This window comes from Lissotriton vulgaris, chromosome 8, assembly GCF_964263255.1.
Source record: "Lissotriton vulgaris chromosome 8, aLisVul1.2, whole genome shotgun sequence".
In the NCBI taxonomy this organism is placed as follows: Eukaryota; Metazoa; Chordata; class Amphibia; order Caudata; family Salamandridae; genus Lissotriton; species Lissotriton vulgaris.
The window spans coordinates 21,981,579-22,002,941 of record NC_141696.1 but is presented as its reverse complement, the minus strand read 5'-3'; the positions used below and the strand labels follow the sequence as shown (position 1 = coordinate 22,002,941).

Below are 21,363 nucleotides of genomic sequence, written 5' to 3'. Positions count from 1 at the left end.
GACTGGATGGCCCATGGCTGGGGGTTTCATCAACCACTCAAACAAGGGGGCCCCTGAGGCGGATATGAGGCAGAGAGAGCAGGGGAGCCATCAAAGAGCAATCAAAAGAGACACTCTGCTGAATCTTCATGAAGAGAGATGCATAACGCTGAGCATGGTTCTAAGTGATATGAGGCGTAAAGGGAATGCCCAATGCCCATATGCTTTAATACTTGAGAGGTGGATCAGACGCTTTAAAAAACATCCGAGCAGGATCGCGGCTTGTACACATCCGAGACACCAAGCATTTTTCCTTTATGCCTCATATCGCTTAGAACTTTGTTCCGCATCATGCATCTCTCTTCATGAACATTCGGCTGTGCCCATTTTCCTCTGGACAAAGTCACATGCTGGCCTTATTTTGGAGTCCTTCATGCATTATGTATTAATTTGCGTAATCACTCTGTCTGCCCTTCAAAGACATGGGTAGTCGCTCTGGATATCTAACCCAGGTGCTTCATATTTCCTTTGCTTGCACACAAACCTGTCGCCCTGAAGAAGGTGTGACCCAAATGTGGGTCTGACACCGAAACGCGCATCGGCGCTGGAGCCCTTGTGCCTCCCTTGTTGGCATCTCCCCCTTGGATAAAAAATCTGACTATTTACTGTATCAGTACTTTACAAAGACAAACAACTGATCTTGGATTTTCCTTATCACCTTAGATTATCTGATTTGTCTATTGTTGTGAATCTTTTCTTGGAATAATTGATTGTGTAATGCACCAATTATTGCATTGTTATCTGATGGAACGTTTGAGTATGTTTGAGTCAGTGTTTGAGTGTTTTTTTTAAATATTGTGTGTGTGTGGCGTAGGATGGTTGTAGAGTTTGTGGAAATGTATTGTCTTTTATGTTTTTCTTACTATGTTGACCATAAAATCTAAATAAAGATGATATCCTTAACTCACAAGTATTCCTTATTATAATTGGGATGGGAACCCTGTTCAGGACTCTTTTTATCTATATCAGTGACGTATAGCACTTTATAACGAATTTTCAGGCAGAGTGTCTCTTTTGATTGCTCTTTGGGTGTTTGTCAAGCGGTGTGATAGAAGGGATGTCCTGTCTTACTCAATAGGTTACATTTCATGTACCTGCTTTTTCTTTTCTTTAATGAAGGTATTCACATAATAAATTACAAGGATAACTCTGAACATTTTCTGATTTCTTTCTCCTTTGAGGTTGGAACTCTTGTGGTCACCAACCAGGCCTTTACTTTGACCTCTGCTGAAGACAACGTCTTTGCCAATTTTCCTTTTGATGGCATCCTGGGACTGTCATATCCTGATATGTTTGGTGATGGAACGACCACAGTATACGACAACATGTGGAAGCAGGGTTTAATCCCCGATAACCTTTTCTCCATCTACCTGAGCAGGTAGGTGAAGTTTCCTCTGGTAATAGGAAAAGGTTGAACAGAGTAAGATGTCAATCAAAAAGAAGGATTCCCATTTAGAAGGTGAGAACATAGTGAAGTTTTTTGCTTGAAAACCAGAATCCTGTCAAATAATATGACTAACAGGAAGTATATTACTGACTAACACTCGGCAGGCACCACATTTTCTGCAATGCGGTGGCAAGCAGAAAACAGTGCATTTCATTTTCAGAAGCTGCACATGTACAAAAAATACTCTAATTAAAATCACATGACAGGTGCAAAACAAAAGGGATATATACAACTGGAAAATACTTAAAGCATTGTTAATTTTGCTTTGAACCCGCATCTCTTGGAAATGACCATCATTTGCACAGTATTTCCTCAGATTTGATCCCTACCTGTTTTTTTTGGCTGTAGAACTCTGTGCATTTTACCCCTGCTACCCTGAGGTAAAGTGTTATGCTCCACTCCCCCTAAACATTAAGAAATTGGCATCCCCCGATTAGTATGTTTAACTACCTATAAGTCCTTAGTATTAAAAACCAGGATGCAACCGGGGCCTGTAAGATAAATATCACCGGTGGACTGCAGCACCTATTGTGCCAGTCACTACAGTGAAAATATAAACATGACCGCAAACCTCTCACACATGGGCTGGCCGTCCAGGTTTTAACTGCCTGCAAATTCAACATGCCAAAATAACCCCTTTCGAAAGGCCTACACAATGCATATCAATATTAATGAGTTATTACTAAGTAGGCCTTACTTTCCGTAAGGCATGTTGCATGGTATTTGAAAGTAGGAACATGTCCTTACAGTGAAAAAGCCCGAAAGGCTATTTTCACTGTGGCAGGGTTGGCTGTTCCACAGGAAAGCATTTGGATACAGTATTAAATGTAGTAATGTTATCTCTGTCTAGGAAAGGGCAACAAGGTTCATGTTTTTACAATTATGTATTACAAGCCCAATTCATAGGTGAAGTCTGACTTATAATAAATATTTTAAAACTTTAGAAAGTTAGCATTTACCTTCCTAAAGTCTCTAGACACCCATTTGCTTGGTCTTTCCGCTATCACCCATGGGCTGGATGAAGGATGAACATGGTCCCAGGGCTCAGAAAAAAGCCTTTGGTGTGTGGAGGTGTTCTGTTTCTCTGGTTGACCATCTGGGCTGTGCAAAGGTACTTAATTACCTTCAAAGAAGCGAGCTCTGTCACAGGGAGAAGTAGTTAACATTTGGGCCTGTCATCTTCCTCAATCCCACTAGCCAGTCGAGCACAAGTCCCAATGGGTGAAAAGCTGCTCTCAGAACTGGTTTGGACTGACCACAGGGTAGGGGTTGCTCTTTTCCCTGCACATACCTCTGAGGCAGGCAAAAGAGCTCTGCACAGGGAGGAATGTTTCTTTGATATTGGTTTTGTGAAGAGCGAGGCACACGGGACGTGTCGCAAAGCTGGGTAGGGCAAGCTTAGCAAACCTTTTCGCCATTGGATCGGGAATGGACAGGAGTTTTCCCAACCCACAGGCCGGCCGGTTTGTAGAATAAATGGGGCATCTCCTGTAACCTCCACAGAACACATTTTTGGACTGAGGAAAAACAAAAGAGGACTTTACCTGCAGTCTGTGACCTGAGAAGAACCAAGAAGACTGGACCAGCTCTCAGTCTTGTACCCAAGGCCAGACTTCAAAGGTTCATATTGCTGAACTTATGTTTCTGCTACAGGGACCCAACAAGCTACAAGAAGCCTAATTTGCAATTTTCTAGCTGACCAGTTCAACCTGGATCTGTCAGTGACCCTGCTGCTTGAATCATGAACCTCAATTGCTTTCCCAAGGTCCTGGACCCTTGGCTGGTGTCGAAGTATACCACTTCTAACAAATCCTGAAACATTTTGGAACCACAGCTCTCCAGAGGATCTGGACAAGTCTGACAAGCTGATCTGACGAAGGTGCCTTTTTGCTGGACCAAAGATTTATGTTGCTTCTACTCCGCAACAGGAAATATGATTAAGGAGGTCGTCGCTGAGAAGGTATCCAGCCTTTTTAAGCAGTCTCGGGCTACACGCTGAACATTACCGGATGGGAAGAATCTGAACTCCAAAAAAGAAACTGAGGTCCTATTTCATAGTTTGGCGGATGGCCCATTTTTACACTAGGCCATTGAATCAATAACACTGTTGCCCAGACGTAGATGCCATCCTTCAAATTTAGAAATCACTGCCAAGCTAGAGGTATTTTCTTTAGCACTGCTAGGAACCGATGTCAAGGCAATTCCTGTCCATGCATTTTACAGTTTGATGTGGGGCTCAGTTGTAATGATGGAGCCTTGCACCAAACTGTTTTCTTTAAAAAAAAAAAAAATTCTGTTGGGATTTTCTGTTTGAAAATAGAAAAATGCCCTCTCAGTGGGCGTCATCTCCCCTGGCTAGGGAGGCATCTCGTCTTTTTTACTATTCCCTCCACCTGGGTTTGCCTGCCAGTGATGGACAATAAAAAACAGTTATATGCCTGCCCAACCTAATAGCATCCTAATTCACTACAGTGGTATTGGATTATTCAGGACGTTGTCAAACTACAGTCTGTCCTCATTTAAATCAGGTGGGAGGACCAAAATATAAATTAGGCTCTAAGTCCAAAGGAAGAAATCTTGGCTGAGTCCAGGGACAAAAATATCTGGACAGCAAGCAACCTTCCCTGCACATGAAATTCAAATTTCTCCCACTCAGAGCTCTTTTGCCGGATCACTGACAGAATATCGACAACAGAAATATCGAGGTACACAAATATCGTACACTGAATATCGATGTCAAGGAAGTACAAAAATATAGAAAACAAAATATCATTGTTTAAAATATTGTTGTTCAAAATATCGTTTTTTTTAAATGTCTTAAAAATAATATAAAATACATTTAATAAATAGAATGAATAAAAACATAGTTAAAATGATTAAAAAATATAACTAATAAATGTAAATTATAAAATGTTACAAAAATAATAAAAATTCTAACTACTTATATATATATATATATATATATATATATATATATATATATATATATATATATATATGGCAGATAAATGAATTTTCAAACAGTATTTTTCATTGAGGGGCCCACTTAAGGGACTACGAATTCCAGCATGCCTTGTGAGAACGAATGAACTGGAGAGGCCCACCAGAGGGCAGTTATTTATTTAGCATGCATAGCTGAGTGAAGTCCTACAGTGTTTCCAGATCCATTCAGAAATGCCTGTGAACAAGAATCATGCGATTCGAAACGCATAAGGCGAATGAATTATTTCTGAAATGCAAAATGCTGTTTGCCTCAAATAAAGGGCTCTGCTGAGTTTGTCTGCCTTGAGAGTGTGTCTTCAATGAGGGCAACCTTGTGATGATATATTTATATATATATATATATGTATATATACACACCTGTAGCATAAATATAAAAATACAATTTATATATAATAAATTAAAATATTAAAAAAACTATTTCATTTTAAAGCAACATTTTACACTACATTACTAAAACAGTAGGGGAATAGTTGGATAGCGTAGAGGATACAATTACTAATCCCACCTCAGGGAATGTAAAAGTATGGAAAGTGTTGGATAGCGGAGTGGAATAATTTACTACTCCTGCTCCAGGGAGTGAGCAGTAAGCAAAGTGTTGGTTTGCAGAGGGGAATAATTTAGTATTCCCACTCCAGCAAGTGCAACAGTAGGGAAAGTGTTGGATAGCGGAGAGGATAAAATTACTATCCCCACTCCAGCAAGTGCAACACTAGGAACGTGTTGGATAGCGGAGGGGAATAACTTACAATTCCTACTCCAGCAAATGCAACAGTACGGAAAGTGTTGGATAGCGGAGGGGATAAAATTACTATTCCCACTCCAAAGAGTGCAACAGTAGAGAAAGTGTTGAATAGCGGAGGGGAATATTTGTATATTCCCACTCAAACAAGTGCAACAATAGTGAAAGTGCTGGATAGCTGAGGGTAATAATTTACTATTAACACTCCAGCAAGTGCAACAGTAGGGAAAGTGTTGGATAGAGGAGAGGAATAATTTACTATTTCCACTTCAGCAAGTGCAACAGTAGTTAAAGTGTTGGTTAGCGGAGGGGATAACATTACTATTCCCACTCCAGCAAGTGCAACAATTGGAAAGTGTTGGATAGTGGAGGGGAATAATTTAATATTCCCACTCCAGTAAGTGCAACAGTAGGGAAAGTGTTAGACAGTGGAGGGGATAACATTACTATTCCCACTCAAGGGAGTGCAGGAATAGGGAATGTGTTGGATAGCGGAGAGGATAACATTATTATTCCCACTCCAGAGTGCAATAGTAGGGAATGTGTTGGATAGCGGAGACAAACATTTTACTATTCCCACTCCAACATGTTTTGGTGGATGTAAGCTCTGTCTCCAGTTGGGGAGCTGCTTGTCCACAAGTAGTTACTGGAGGGTTCTCTCATGTCAGATAGAACTGGTTTAAATGCCAATCACAAGTCTGCGGTGGGGGTGGTTTCAATGAAAAATCCGCATTGCACCCTGGGTACTCTAATGACTTGTGCTTGTTTTATGTAGGATAAATAAATATACTAGGCCTGGGCGGTAAAATCCGCTCCGGTGATGAAATTTGTGGAATGTTGGCAATTCAGCATTCTGTAGAGAATGCAGAATTGCTTAAAATTCCGCGATCCGCGGCGTAGCGGATTTTTTCCTTGTTCGCGCTTTCAAAATGTATGTTCGCGCATGAGGTTTTCCTATCCGTTCGCGTGCACCATGAGATTTTGGTAGCTGGCCGTACGATTTCCGCTAGAGTGTGAGATCGTGAACACGGCATTTTGATGCGCCATCAGACATCCGCTTTCGAGAAAAGTAAACACACATCGCAAACGGGTGGGACAAGTGAAACAATATGGCTGCGCCAATTGGCGACCACATGGGCAAGTTCGCCAGATATTTCCCCCGAGCACGCAAACAGTGTCTCCGAACAGGAAAACCGCATCGCGAATGGGCAGAACAATGCCGCATGCTCACAGAGATTTTTTACATCTTTGCGGAACTTTGCGTAACACAACTACGCAAATTCCGCCCAGGCCTAAAATATACCATAGCTGATTTATAGTGAGGAATGAACATTTATATTTATAATAAATGTCTATTTTTGGGAACTAATTTTAGGTGTATCTATTGAAGTGCAAGGGCAAACACAGTCACTTAAAGCGAAAACATCCCCCTGCTGGAGAGGGCTGGTCTTTTGATTTATATCCTCTGCTTGAGTGGGAGGGAGTATAATGTGAGAGATATGACAACAGAATACTTGTGAAAGAGTATTGATTGGGAACCCCTTTATATTGTTTCATATATTTTTAGAAAACATGAGGCCGGCAAAACAGTTAAAGCTGCCTTTAGGCCAGACTTAGAAATAGGGAGGCAGGTCCATCTGAGTTGAGGGTCCAAAACCCTGGCACTCACTGAGCCTGGTCTTGTGTTCAGAGCTTGATGAAGCTGCTGACATCTATTTAGAAGAGGCTTAGACCATGCCACAGGAATGTTGGCATTGTGTGAGAAATACCTGATGGAGGCCATGCCTTTTAGATGATAAGTCTCCTGGTATTCCACAATTCTGGAGCACTCTGAAGTCTCCCTGAGGTGATGTGCAGCACAGTATAAAACATGGTTTAGTAGCAGAGGGGGGTGATAGCAATGGCAGACTTGTGGAGCACGGTGAGATGTCTCCTATGCGTTGCATAAGTAGCTGATTTATGAATTGTGTTTATCAAAGATGGTGCTGATGTGCTTACAGGGGTGATATGTCTGAGATTAATCATGCCCCAAGTTTTGAGTGTTGATTAGGTCTCTTTGAAGGAATAGTGGGACCGGAGGTGCAGTTGTGATGATTTTCGGTTCTTCCCGTGGTGGTGTGGATGTGCACATGTGAGCTACATGAAATCACCATATCTACATGAAAGCTAACTCTAGAAACGTCATCAGTTGATTGTCTTATTGAGAAATGTTCTCTAATTTATCTTCACAGCTATGGAGAAAGTGGAAGTATGCTGACCTTTGGTGCAATTGACCCCTCATATTACCTTGGAAATATCTACTGGGTGCCAGTCTCCAAGGAGCGATACTGGCAGATTAATATGGACAGGTACTCAAATGAAATCATGAATGAATGAATGGATGCTTTATCCTGCTGTTAGTTATAAATACAAAATAAATCAAATTGCAAAAAAGTTAATTTTTGAAATTAGGAAATACAAACAGCGGGATCTCAAGAAAATTTTAACTCAGGGCCCGATTCACACAACTAACTTAAGACAAAATCCTAAACTTACTACTTTTGGTATTCACAGTAGGCATTTACTAGTCTTAAATTTGGATTTTGTCTTAAGTTAGGATTTTGTCCTAAATTAGGATTTTGTCTTTGTCTTAAGTTAGTATTTTGTCCTAAATTAGGATATAGTCCTAAATTAGGATTTTGTCTTCAGTTAGGATTTTGTCCTAAATTAGGATTTTGTCTTACATTAGGATATTGTCGTAAGTTAGGATTGTGTCTTAAATTAGGATTTTTTGTTCTAATTTAGGATTTTGTCTTAAATTTGGATTTTGCCTTCAGTTAAACTGAAGTTTAATTTAAGACGAAATCCTCCTAATTTAAGACAAAGGCCTAATTTAAGAGAAAATCCGAATTTAGGACAACATTTTAATTTCAGACAAAATCCTAATTTAGGACAAAATCCTAATTTAGGACAAAATCCTAACCTGAGACAAAATCCTAACTTAAGACAAAATCGCATAAAAACTTTGGAGGAAAATAGCAATATGCTTGGGCCAGCATATTACCAGCCTCACACGGCTGCAGTAGACGTGGATCTGTGGCAGTCTGACTGCCTTATTCAGAATAAGCAGGTGGACAGTCCCCATAAGTAGGGTGGGCCAATGGACAGCCGTAGTCATAATAAGGCCGAATATATTTTTTTTAAGTAGACCAAATCTTCAATTCAGCAAGGGGTCATTTGTGTAGATCCTGGAAGATTTTCTCAAAGGAACTACATGTTGAAATAAAAGAATAATGAAAATGAGTGGGAAAAAACAGCTATTTGTGACTGCATTTCCATCTGTAAGTTCTTGTCACAATGGCCTATTTTCAAAAACAATTCACCGTTATGTCCATCAGACACTTCTGGACTCAGCGATATATAGGCTTTGTAGGTTACCCAAAAACCTTACAATGCTTTTTCATTGTGTACCGACTATAAAAAGAATGAACATTGAGTGTTGTAAGAAAGTCGATTATTAGTTGTGGTGTTTGCGAAACCTCACCACGGAATAAATTCACTATCTTGTTTCAGGTTCAGTTAGGTTACTTTAATTTAAACTGTAGCTCTGTCCTGAGTAGCTGCGGCACTGAGCAGTCAGCCTTAATTGAAAGGACATCAGAGTAAACAGTTATCAGCACTTAAATGTCAATAAGTAAGAGACACAGCACAATAAACAACCCACTCCAAATTCATAAAACTAGTATATATTTTTATCTTTAAACAGACATCAAAAAGATGAACCTCAATTGAAGGGAGCCGGAGTTAAGATTTTTTAAAACTGTTTATAAGACACTGTCAAAGTTCATGCTGACTCTCACAATTAGAAACTTTTCTGGTTCTTTTCCTTGTCTATGGATTAGTTGACTGAGTCATCTGCAACTTCAGTGTGCAGCTTGAAGTAGGTGAATGAGTGAAGTCCAGTGGAATGGTACAAACCTTTGGTCTTGCCAGAACTGAAGGCTATCGACAAACCTGCAACACTCTGCAGTGATAGCAATCTGAAGTCTGTGTCCCGGGGCTTTGACAATGATAGTGTGCTGATTGGCAGTAGCATATGAACATCTGGTTCTTTAAAAAAACATTATCCTTGAGCTCTAGACACAAAAGTTGCAATTCCTACAGGAGGTAGAGTAAATTATAACACCAGCCATGGGTCCTGGAACTTTTAGGCACCTTGCGGGGACTAAAACTCTATCACCAAGAGCACACGAGTGGGGTCTTGGGCAATTCCAGTTTTTTACAGGTCAGCTGGGCTCTGCCGATACAGGACTTCTTAAGCATTGTAGGTCCTGGAACTTTAAGAGAAGGCTAGTCAATGAGCCCTTGGAGTCCATTTTCTGGTCATTGGCATAAGTGAAAAAAGATTCAGCCCTTGAGGTCTCTCAACAAAGTCAACAGCAGGATAACAAACCTTTCCCTCTGAAGTTCTGTCTTTGGTTCAGCAGATGCAGCCTTCTTTTCTGAGGAAGACAGGTACAGCAGGAGCAGCCATTCCTCTGTCCTTCTTAGGTCCAGAAGTGATCAGAGGAAATGATCCAGGGGTTTCACCTTTAACCTATCTCAGGTTTGTGAATTGGAAGAACTCCCTAACCAATCGGGCCAAAATTCCTAAGGGCAGCCCTAACCATTGTTACATCACTTCCTTGTGGAATGGCATGAAACAATCGCACAGTGCGTATCTCTGCCCAAATCCAAAATATCAGAACGCGTCTTCCCTGGGACGGAGCTATTGCTAACCCCTTGTGGTGCGTTTCCAGTTTTATTGTCATATTCCTCCTGGAAAAACAGTTCTAAAAGTGGTTTTCTCTCTCCAGGTATCAAAGCCAATCTATCTACCTTGTCAAAGGAAAGGGCAGGCTACAATGCGACTCACATTTGTCAATCAAAGACAGCTGCCATTTTGAAGTTGGGGCATCTCTGGCAATATTTGATAGTTTGTTGTTCACCCAAGCTCGGGGCATGTGCTGTCAGCTCATCTAACTTTGTTGAGAGATCTGCAATATACAAGAGGCATTCTAACACACAGTATCCATACAGCTAACTGCAGATTTTTGGCCCTAACTCAGCCACCACCTGGGAAAACCTACTAAACCCAGACATTTCTGGAATTTAGATACAAGGGGTTGTCCGGTATGGTTCTCATGTGGTGTTCCTACCCACACGAGCTTGAAAACATCAAATCTTGGCTAAAAACACACATTTTCCTCAACATTTCTGGGAGGGAATATTCTGGCATCTGAAGGAATCCACAGATTTCTTACATTTATCATTCCTCCAAGTCTCCCAATTCAAATCATACCTCCTTGTGTGGCTAGGCTTAGTGCTCACGGCAGGATACTACCCAAAATGGCCACTTCCAATTCTCCAGTGAAAAGTAAAACCAACCCATTTTATTTTACAATTTGGGTGGGTGTAGGTTTTTGGCCCTAGCTCAGCCGGCACCTAGTGAAACCAGCCGAAGCAGTCTGGAAACAAGACACCCATGGAAGTCCACCTTGGCATGACTTGCGTGGCTCGCCCCAGGTTTTCCTACCCAGAAGCATTTTGGCTAAAAATAAATATTTTCCCCAAATTTCTGTAACCGAAACTACAGAATGTGCAGGGATTCAAAGATTATGCTCCCATCCGGTGTCCCCCCACATCACCCGATACAAAATGTACCACACATTTCTGTGGGTGGGTCTAGCGCCCACATTGGGAAAGGGCCCAAAGCACAATTTGGACACCACTTTTTTCAATGAAAACCAACCAACCCTCTTTTGCAATCTGGGCAGCTGTGGATTCTGGGAAGTAGGAGTTTGTCTCTGCATCCAATTAGTAGGGAATGCAGTGCAGGGAAAGGGTTAACATTCTCAAATATGAATTGTAGGATTTAGCCCTGTTCATCAGATCTCCATTTCTACAGAAGATTACATGTTTGAGGTTAGGATATACAACACATCTGGAGATAGTCTAAGGCAGAATGAATTCATAACAAAGTAATACAACTAGAAAACAAAAAAGGATATAACAGGTTCTGCCTGGGCATGTGTTCCTGGATGAGTTGTCGATATATATGATACTGTTTGAAATGTGTATGTACATGAGATGTTTTATTATGTGACTTTTTTCTCCAATGAGGTGCCCAGATCAGGTGATGGTACTTCCCTTACCAGGATGAGAAACTCTAAAGATGCTAGATCTATTTCTCAGAATTGATGATTGTAAGGACTTACTTAATTTTTTATTTGCCTCATGAGAGCTTCCATTGATATTAGTATCTTCCTTCCAAACTCAGCGTCTCCATGAATGGAAACATTATCGCCTGCGACGGAGGATGTCAAGCTATTGTGGACTCGGGAACAACTATGATTTCTGGTCCCAAATCTGGAATTGCAAATATCCTCAATGTTATTGGAGCAACTCTTGACTCTAATCTGGAGGTAAGTGTCTATAGCTTCCCATTTCTGGTGTGTGATAGTAGAATTAACAGACATTTCAGCTGGAAGCAATTGCTTTCTGTAAATGCCGACAGTTTAACAATCCATTGGTCAATGAAAAATTATTATTTCGATCAGAAAACATCACTATAACATTGATTGTTCAATACATTTAAACTGACAGTTACAAACCATATTCCATCTATATGTGCAGCGTTTATTTCTCCTAGATAGCAAAGCTAATCTAGTGATTTATTGATCAACTATATTGTTGAGATATAGTCCCTAATGTCCATAATACATGACATTTGTATCAATCAGGCTGCACAGGTATAATAGTTCTCAATCTGTTTGTTACTCTATAATGCGCAACCTTTTGTGACCCCACCGCTTAGAAGTCACAATAAAAAGAAATGATTTTTCCAAAGAATCAACCAATGAAAAAGAGCATACCATTATACACAATTAGTTTGTGAAATAAATCAATATCTCAAAATCCACAAAATCTAAAAAATATTGAACATGGAGTCTTGAAGTGTCTTTTTTTCAATATTCTTTATTTGCAGTCTTATGCGATATGCATACATCAGCCCAGCCAACGTGTTTCTTCCAACATGGACTTACTCAGGGTTGTGTATACATGTCAAAAATAGCTGAAACGATCTCCTTTATATTCCGATGTTAACATACGCTGGGATTACCCGTGGCGTCTAGATTATCATAGGTTTAAAGGATAATTGCCTTCAAATACAATCTGCTGTGTTGTTTGTTCAAGTTCGAATGCTGTCTCAGACTTCTTTATGGTTTAAAACCTTCAGCCTTTCAAAAATCATTGTAATATATCCTGAACTGACCTCCATTGTACAGAGAGGTCTGTCTCTAAACCTTCCCTGCTGCACCCAAACACCTGCTACCAGCACAGTGCTGTTAAAAGCACTTGTTGCATTTTTTTGGCCATGCCAGCATAACACAATACAATGCCACACTCACTATGCAGTACACTTCTGCACCTCACAAAGTGCAGGAAAAGTGGAAGATAATAAAGGTAGCTTTACAACACTGTCTTTTTGGTTACTCTGCTGTCTTTTCTTGTTTCTTGACACATTGCCAGCTACCTTGGCTTTTTTAATCTTTCCAGTTCCTCCCTGTTATTTTCCAAACTTATTTATTAATACATAGTTAAATAAATTCCAATTGCACTTAAGTTGAATTGAATTGAATTGAATTGAAGGTAAATTTGTAGAGCGCAAATTGCTGCCCAAGGGCGTCCAAGCGCCGTCCAAGTTGAAAAGCACAAATTAAACTACACTGGGGGGCTAACAATCCCCTCGCGCTGCAGGCGTGTCACTTATTCCCGTGTTAAAAGTGACGCGCCGGCAGCGAGAGGGGCTTGTAATCAAGCCTTTGGATCTGTTCCATTCACTGAATAGTAAATCCTCAGTCAACTAAAAATGGCATTGTTTAGCATCAACTGCGGGCTGTGGTTCAAAGCATTTCGAATTATGAGCACCTTGATGTCATGATGATTTTGGCATTCCTCCGAGACTATTGCATAGGGTTAATCTGCCACAGTAACATCCGCTTTGACATGCCTGATACCTGCAGAAGAGGCAAAGTGTATCTGACAGCAGAAGGGAATGTTTTTTTTAACAGATTAAAGGAATTGTGGTGTCTGTGTATTATATGTTGGTGCACTGTTATTATATACTTATGTTGGAATCCTAATTTGTACTTGGGCAACTATTCCATGTATTACTTGCAACAGAATGTTTGGGCAATGCCTTGGAACACTCCTGCAGTCAGTTGGAGTGACCATCCTGAGTCCTCAATTCATGTATTCCTGTTTCTCCTGTTATCATAATAAATCTGAGGAAAGACTGAAGATTGAGGGTCCTCTGTGTTACTCTCTACATCTAGACGATTGCACACTTCAGGAATGTATCCTGTTCTACCAATTAGTGTGAACAATGCACTATGAACAAAAAGGCTCTTGCCAGAGCCATGTCATTCTCACAAGTATACATCTTATTTTTATTCAAAATTGTTCCACAAAGATTTTTGGGTATTGCATTACTCTTATAGTACTGTTAAAGTACCCATTTACCATATTTTCTGGGATAGTACTATAACTGGTACTGCCAGGGTGGCATAAACCCTAAGTACAACCCTGCCCCTGCTTGAGCACCATCTCTTGCTGTGCATAGTGAGGGGGTTGACCCAGGGCCTGACCTACAACAAGACTCTATTCCCAATCCCCGAGTGACACCACGGCAGAGTTTCTTTGGCTGTGCACAGCTGGGGTGCTGACCTCAGGGCCTGCCCAACCCAGTCATGAGTGCCCAACACATTAGCAACTGGATACCCATGCACACAATGAATAAAAATTCAAGAGGGATGTGGGTATTGACACATGTACATTCCAACACAAAGCCTAAATGAATATAAAACAAATTGTGTCTTGTACAGTCCGTCAGTGTTTCGTTTTTTTTAATGCTTTCATAGACAAACCAGCCGACACGTGTTTCGTCACATGTGGGATAGTATTCCTGCGACTCATCAGGGCTAAAATGGAGTAGGCGTATTTAGGGTAGTCGCTCCGCCGGTTACAATTCCGACCTGCGTTATAGGGCTTATCCCCTCACCCTTTTGCACCACATCCAAACCATTCCGGCCCTAATTAATAGCGTGCACATTTGGAAGAGCACCCTTTTCAATTCCCTGAACCTAAAAACCCTTCTGTTAATACTACATGAGTGCCCAACACCCAACTGTGCATAAGGGGAGTACTTATAAAAGAGACCCCAATCCAGCTTTCCTAATTGTGACACAATCTGACAGCATGTCAGCACAGAAGATGTAACCAACTTGCTGTCACTGGTACAGATCCTATTTATGTCTAACAGTTTCCCACTGGTACAGATTGATGAATTCAGAAACCACTACTTTTCACTCAAGCCAGACAGAGCTCCATGTGTTTTCACCAGTGTGAGACTACTCCCAGGCCCCCGGGGCCTGATGGAACCACCAGATCACTATAGCAACTGAATTTGAATCTAGAATTTAAAAGCAAAGAGGCTATCATACTAGAAACCGCCCCTTGTTTCGTGATGGCCAGCGGCTGGGCTCTGCAGGGGTCATTTGCCACACATTTCTCAATTCCATGTTTGATACCAGCAGTACTATACATTTTTTGAGCGTCTGACTTGCCATTTCTAAACAACTTCAAATTATTAACATTACCTTTCTGTTGCCAGAAGATATCTATGATATTTCCATCTTACTTATGATAACATGTTCTCTCTTCTTCTTAAACTTTAGTATAGTGTTGACTGTTACACTATTAGTGATTTACCGGACTTGTATTTCACTTTCAACGGGAAGGCGTTCAACGTGCCTGCCACAGCCTACATCAACCAGGTAGGTGATAGTCAAGCTCTTTCCATCCTTTCAATCTCCTTACACCACTCTTCTCTCAGAAGGGTGGTCCACAACTCACATAACATGGCTGCTTGAGCTGGAGTTTTCTCTAACTTTACCCCAAATCTATCCAAAGTTGTTACCATCTTTGTCCCCTTACATTGCTCTTTGGTTAATCCCCACTCACATTCCTGTTCTTTCTCCTGCTTGCTATTTTCTGTTTCTCCTTTTTCACATATCGTTCGATCTGTGGGGTCTCATCTTACCTCTCTGTTCTGTATAGTAAATCTGTGTTCTGTGTCGTCTTACAACTGTGCTGCGTCTCCTCCATCTCTTTCCATTCTGCCCTTTCCCACTCCTTTGTTCTCTGTTAATTCTCCTATCTCACTCTTCGGTTTTGGTTTTTCCCATGTCTTTCTGTGCTGTCCCCTCCAATCTCTGTTTGTGTCTCTCCTTCCTCCTTTTATCTTAATGCTCTATTTTTCCCATATCTATATTCCTCCTCCTTAAGTTTCAGTTTTTCATCTCATCCCTCTATTCTTTCAACTCTTTCTCTCTTTTCTGCTCTTCCTATATCTTTCTTTGTCTGTTTCCTTCCATATCTCTGTTCTTTCACTATTCTCAGTGCTTCATTACTGAAATTTCTCTGTATCTGCACCCTAGTCTCCTATCTCTCTGGTCTGTCTCAATAAATATTCCTGTTTTCTCTGCTATATGTCTCTGTTGACGTCATCCTGTGTTCAATATCATCCTATCTCTGTGTTCATTTAGTTACCATCTCTGCACTGTCATCTTCCATTGCTCTCTGGTTTGCCCCATCCTACATCTTAGTTCTTTCTTCTCTTTTATGTCTTCTGTACCATTGCATATCTCTGTTTTATCTCGACACTCTGTTTTGTCTCCTCTCTTAACTGTGCTGTCTCCCGCCATTGTCCTCTGTTCTGTATGTTTTTATCTTTATGGTTTGATCAAGCTTGCTCCAAGGCCCGGCAAAATCTGCATAGGTCGGTTAGGAAGGATAGGGAAAAGGCACTAAGAGAAGAGGCATTGGATAACTTAGAGTTAGCAGCAGCCTCCAAAAATTGTCAACATTTATGGAAAGTGATTAACGCTCCTCATTTTAAAAGTATGACTGATCCTTCTCTAGATTCTCAGGTTAGTGAGGATCAATGTGTGGCCCATTTGGAACACATTTTTGACTCAAATATTATCTCAGGAACAGAATGCGCAATTGAAGAATCACCTCCGAGGGAGCCCTTGACTTTTTCAATCCAGGAGGTTAGTAGGGGATTGGCAAAGGGCTGTAATAGAAAGGCACCGGGTCCTGATGTGGTCCCCATTGTTATTATCTTTGGGTACCAAGACTTATGGATCCCATTACTAACTAATATTTGTAATGCAATTGTAGAATCTAACCCACTGACCTCATGGAGAACTAGTATTATTGTTCCCATATTCAAAAAGGGTGACAAAGAAAAGTCCCAAAACTATAGACCAATTTCATTGCTGGATACCACGGCAAAACTAATGGGCCGCCTACTTCTAAAGAGCCTGGAAGAATGGGAACAAGGAAAAAGGTATTCTGATGCAGGCCCAATATGGAGTCCAGAGTGGGAGAGGCAACACAGATCAGGGTTGATCTAACCATGATGATTGATAAATATACGAGAGCCAGAACAGGTCAGGGTCTTTCTGGCTTTCATGGATCTCAGCGCAGCATTTGACTGGCAGATCCACTCCCAACTCTGAAAAAGAATGGCTGAATTGGGGCTGGAGCCTTCAATCATTAGTTTTATCCGGCAACTCTTTCTGATGCCACTGGGAGAGTAAGATTTGGGAAACAGGGGGAATGCACTTCCCCATTTAAGATCTGAAGGCGTGTCAGACAAGGGTGTGTCCTGCCTCATTCTTATTTTCTTTATATACGAATGGTATCAAAGCCGCACTCTGAGGAGCAACAAGAGATGTTCCCATATTTGACTTCCTGACGGTACCTATTCTCGCATATGCTGATGATGTGGTGTTATTTGCATGGACAGGGGTGGTCTACAGCGGTTAACAAATGCCTTTGCATCCTTCATGACATCCTTGGGCTTAAGGGTAAATGAAGACAAGTTTTTTGAAGTAGGGAGGCCTGTGGTAAAGAGAGCATATAAGTTTATGATAGGCGAAAGGGAAACTAGAGGTGGTAGATTCCTTCTCGTACCTAGGGGTTCCTTCGACAACAAACAGAACTGGGAAAATATGGTGAAGAATAGAGCACTGATGATGGAGAGGAGTTTGGGAGCTATAATGGGTTTCACAAAAAAGCAGTGTTCAAAACCACTTCATCCTACAAATAAGATCTATCAGGCAAAGTCACTTTCATTTGCTACTTAGCTCTCTCTTTCTTTCTCTCTCGCTCTTTCTCGTCCTCTCTCGCTCTCTCTCTTTCTCTCGCTCTCTCTTTTTCTCTCACTCTCTCTTTCTTTCTCTTTCGCTCTCTTTCTCTATCGCTCTCTCTCTCTTTCTCTCTCTCTTTTTCTCTCTCTCTCTCTCTTTCGCTCTCACTCTCTTTCTCTTCCCCTTTCTCTTTCTCTCTCTCTTCCTCTCTCGCTCTCTCTCTCTTTCTCTTTCTCTCTTTTCTCTCTCTCTCACTTTTGCTCTCGCTCTCTCTCTCTCTTTCTCTCTCTCTCTCTTTTTCTCTCTCTCTCTCTCTCTCTCTCTCACGTTTCTCTCTCTTTCTCTTCCTCTCTCGCTCTCCCTTTCTCTCTTTTCTCTCTCTTTCTCTTCCTCTCTCTCTCTCTCTCTCTCTCTCTCACGTTTCTCTCTATTTCTCTTCCTCTCTCGCTCTCTCTCTCTTTCTCTCTCTCTTTTTCTCACGCTCTCTCTCTTTCGCTCTCACTCTCTCTCTTTATCTCTATCTCTTCCCCTTTCTCTTTCTCTCTCTCTCCCTCTCTCGCTCTCTCTCTCTTTCTCTTTCTCTCTTTTCTCTCTCTCACTTTTGCTCTCGCTCACTCTCTCTCTCTCTCTCTTTCTCTCGCTCTCTCTTTTTCTCTCTCTCTCTCTCTCTCTCTCTCTCACGTTTCTCTCTATTTCTCTTCCTCTCTCGCTCTCTCTCTCTTTCTCTCTCTCTTTCTCTCTCGCTCTCTCTCTCTCTTGATCTTTCTCTCTCTCGCTTTCTCTCTTGCTCTCTCTTTCTTTCTCTCTCGCTCTCTTTCTCTCTCGCTCTCTCTCTCTTTCTCTCTCTCTTTTTCTCTCGCTCTCTCTCTTTTTCGCTCTCACTCTCTCTCTTCCCATTCTCTCTCTCTCTCTTCCTCTCTCGCTCTCTCTCTCTTTCTCTCTCTCTCTTTCTTTCTCTCTTTTCTCTCTCTCTCACTTTTGCTCGCGCTCTTTCTCTCTTTTCTCTCTCTTTCTAGTCCTCTCTTGCTCTCTCTCTCTTTTTCGCTCTCACTCTCTCTCTTCCCATTCTCTCTCTCTCTCTTCCTCTCTCGCTCTCTCTCTCTTTCTCTCTCTCTCTTTCTTTCTCTCTTTTCTCTCTCTCTCACTTTTGCTCGCGCTCTTTCTCTCTTTTCTCTCTCTTTCTAGTCCTCTCTTGCTCTCTCTCTCTTTTCTCTCTCTTTCTCGTCCTCTCTTGCTCTCTCTCTCTCTCTTTCTCTCGCTCTCTCTTTTTCTCTCGCTCTCTCTTTCTTTCTCTTTTGCTCTCTTTCTCTATCGCTCTCTCTCTCTTTTTCTCTCTCTTTTTCTCTCGCTCTCTCTCTCTTTCGCTCTCACTCTCTCTCTTTCTCTCTCTCTCTTCCCCTTTCTCTTTCTCTCTCTCTTCCCCTCGCTCTCTCTCTCTCTTTTTCTCTTTCTCTCTTTTCTCTCTCTCTCTCACTTTTGCTCTCGCTCTCTCTCTCTCTTTCTCTTTCTCTCTTTTCTCTCTCTCTCACTTTTGCTTTCGCTCTCTCTCTCTCTCTTTCTCTCTCTCTCTCTCTCTCTCTCTCTCTTCCACTCTCTCTCTCTCTCACGTTTCTCTCTCTTTCTCTTCCTCTCTCGCTCTCTCTCTCTTTCTCTCTCTTTCTCTTTCTCTTTCTCTCTCGCTCGCTCTCTCTTCCACAGTCTGAACCAAACGAGCATTAGAAAGACAATTTTGCAGCTTTTTTGGACAATGGTCGCTATATCTTGGCAATATTGTGTACAGAGCACCCTGCTTGAATCAATGTGAAATTGCCCACTTAAGGAGCTCTAAACAAATGCTTGACCCCACACTGACCCATTCATGAAAAGACACAGTGCATGTGGATGGAAAAGTACATTTCATTTTATATCCTGCAGGGCAGCAACACACATGACAAGGAGTAAATCAGTTGTACATAATCAATTGATCGAATCATGAAGTCGATCTTACTAATAGATTATGTTATTTCTGTCCTTCGATAGAACACCTGCACCGCCAAATTCATATTGTCCCCTTCCAACCTGCCGGATACCTGGATCCTTGGAGATGTCTTCATGAGGGGGTACTACACCGTCTTCGACAGAGCTAACAACAATATTGGCTTTGCCACCGCCGCCTAATATAGCACCTTGGCACGCCCTGAGACTATGGAGTAGGCAACATTGTAATTTGAAAAAGTGTGACTGTGTATACTCAATATGGTCTCAAGTGAATAAACAGCCATTCTGAAGCATAAGTTCCTTCTTGATTTGTTGTGTCTGTCGAAAGATGGTGGTTGAACTTAACCCAGAAATGCAGAAAGATGCAGCAATGAAACCCCAGTCTCTACAGTGCTTAAGATGCCCACAATATGACATGTTTGATCATCATCAGGTCAGGCCAGCATCATGTCACAACTGCCTGCAGTATGACAAACATGTACAGAGGTTTACATGGATCTGCTACAGACCTCCACTGTGTGACTACAGACGTCCACAGTATGACTACAGATTACTACAGACATTCACAGTATGATTACAGATGTCAGAAGTATGACTACAGATTACTACAGACATTCACAGTATGACTACAGATGTCAACAGTATCACTACAGACGTTCACAGTATCACTACAGATGTTGACAGTATGACTTCAGATTAATAAAGACGGTCACAGTATGACTAAAGATGTCGACAGTAGGACTACAGATGACTGCAGATGTCCAGAGTATCACTACAGATTTCTACAAATGTCCAATATATGATTACAGATGTCCACAGTATGACTAAAGATGAGTACAGACATCCACAGTCTGACAACAGACATCCACAGCATTACTACAGATGTCCAGAGTATGACTACAGATGTCCATATTATGACTTCATATTTCTACAGCTGTTTACAGTATGTCCCTACAGATGTCCAGAGTATGGCTACAGACCTCCACAGTATCACTACAGAAATCCAAACCATGACTACAGATGTCCACAATATTACTACAGTGGACTACAGATGTCTACAGTATGAATGCAGATGTCTTTGGTATGACTACTGACATCCACAGTATGTCTACAGATATATCAACACTATTACTACAGATGTCCACAGTATGACTACAGATGTCCACAGTATCACTACAGAAATCCAAACCATGACTACAGATGTCCACAATATTACTACAGTGGACTACAGATGTCTACAGTATGAATGCAGATGTCTTTGGTATGACTACTGACATCCACAGTATGTCTACAGATGTTCAGAGTAGGACCACAGATTTCTACAGACGCCCACAGTATGACTACAGATGTCCACGTTATGACTACAGATTACTTCAGGAATCACTGACAGAATATCGAGGAGCTAAATATCGACCTACAAAAATATCGGTGACAAAATATCGACTACCAGAATATAGAATTCCTATCTACAAACAGATAAGTACAACAATATCGATTCCTAAATATCATTGTAAATAATATAGTTTGCTAAAATATCAAATTTTTTAAATGTCTTAAAAATAATGTAAAATTAATGTAATAATACATATAATTAAGTAAAACTTACTTAAAAATACTTAAACAACCTTAACATTAACAAATACAAATTGTAAGTTAATAAAAAAAATTAACATGAATTTTTATTTTCACTACTTATATAGTAAATAAATAATATTATAAAAAACAATATTTTTAATAATTAAATGTTAAAAACGTATTTTTAAATATAATTATATATATATATATATATATATATACTATAAATATAAAAATACATTATATATAATAAGTTTTTTTAGAATATTTGACACTACATTAAATATAACAATACTTAAAAGATTTCATAGCGTAAAAGATAAAATTACTATTTTCACTCCAAC

General features: G+C 40.8%; 1 protein-coding gene across 1 annotated transcript in view; it reads left to right on the top strand.

Annotated features, from left to right (window-relative positions):
- LOC147693264 (pepsin A-5-like) overlaps window positions 1-19,740 on the top strand; it is a 37,585-nt gene extending 17,845 nt beyond the window's left edge. Inside the window, exons 5-9 of the mRNA XM_086933206.1 lie at window positions 1,221-1,417; window positions 7,460-7,576; window positions 11,527-11,671; window positions 14,987-15,085; window positions 19,487-19,740. Of these exons, the coding sequence (XP_086789332.1) occupies window positions 1,221-1,417; window positions 7,460-7,576; window positions 11,527-11,671; window positions 14,987-15,085; window positions 19,487-19,624 (696 nt within the window). The 3' untranslated portion in view covers window positions 19,625-19,740. The remainder of the gene's footprint in view (window positions 1-1,220; window positions 1,418-7,459; window positions 7,577-11,526; window positions 11,672-14,986; window positions 15,086-19,486) is intronic.
- The last annotated feature ends 1,623 nt before the right edge of the window (window positions 19,741-21,363 follow it).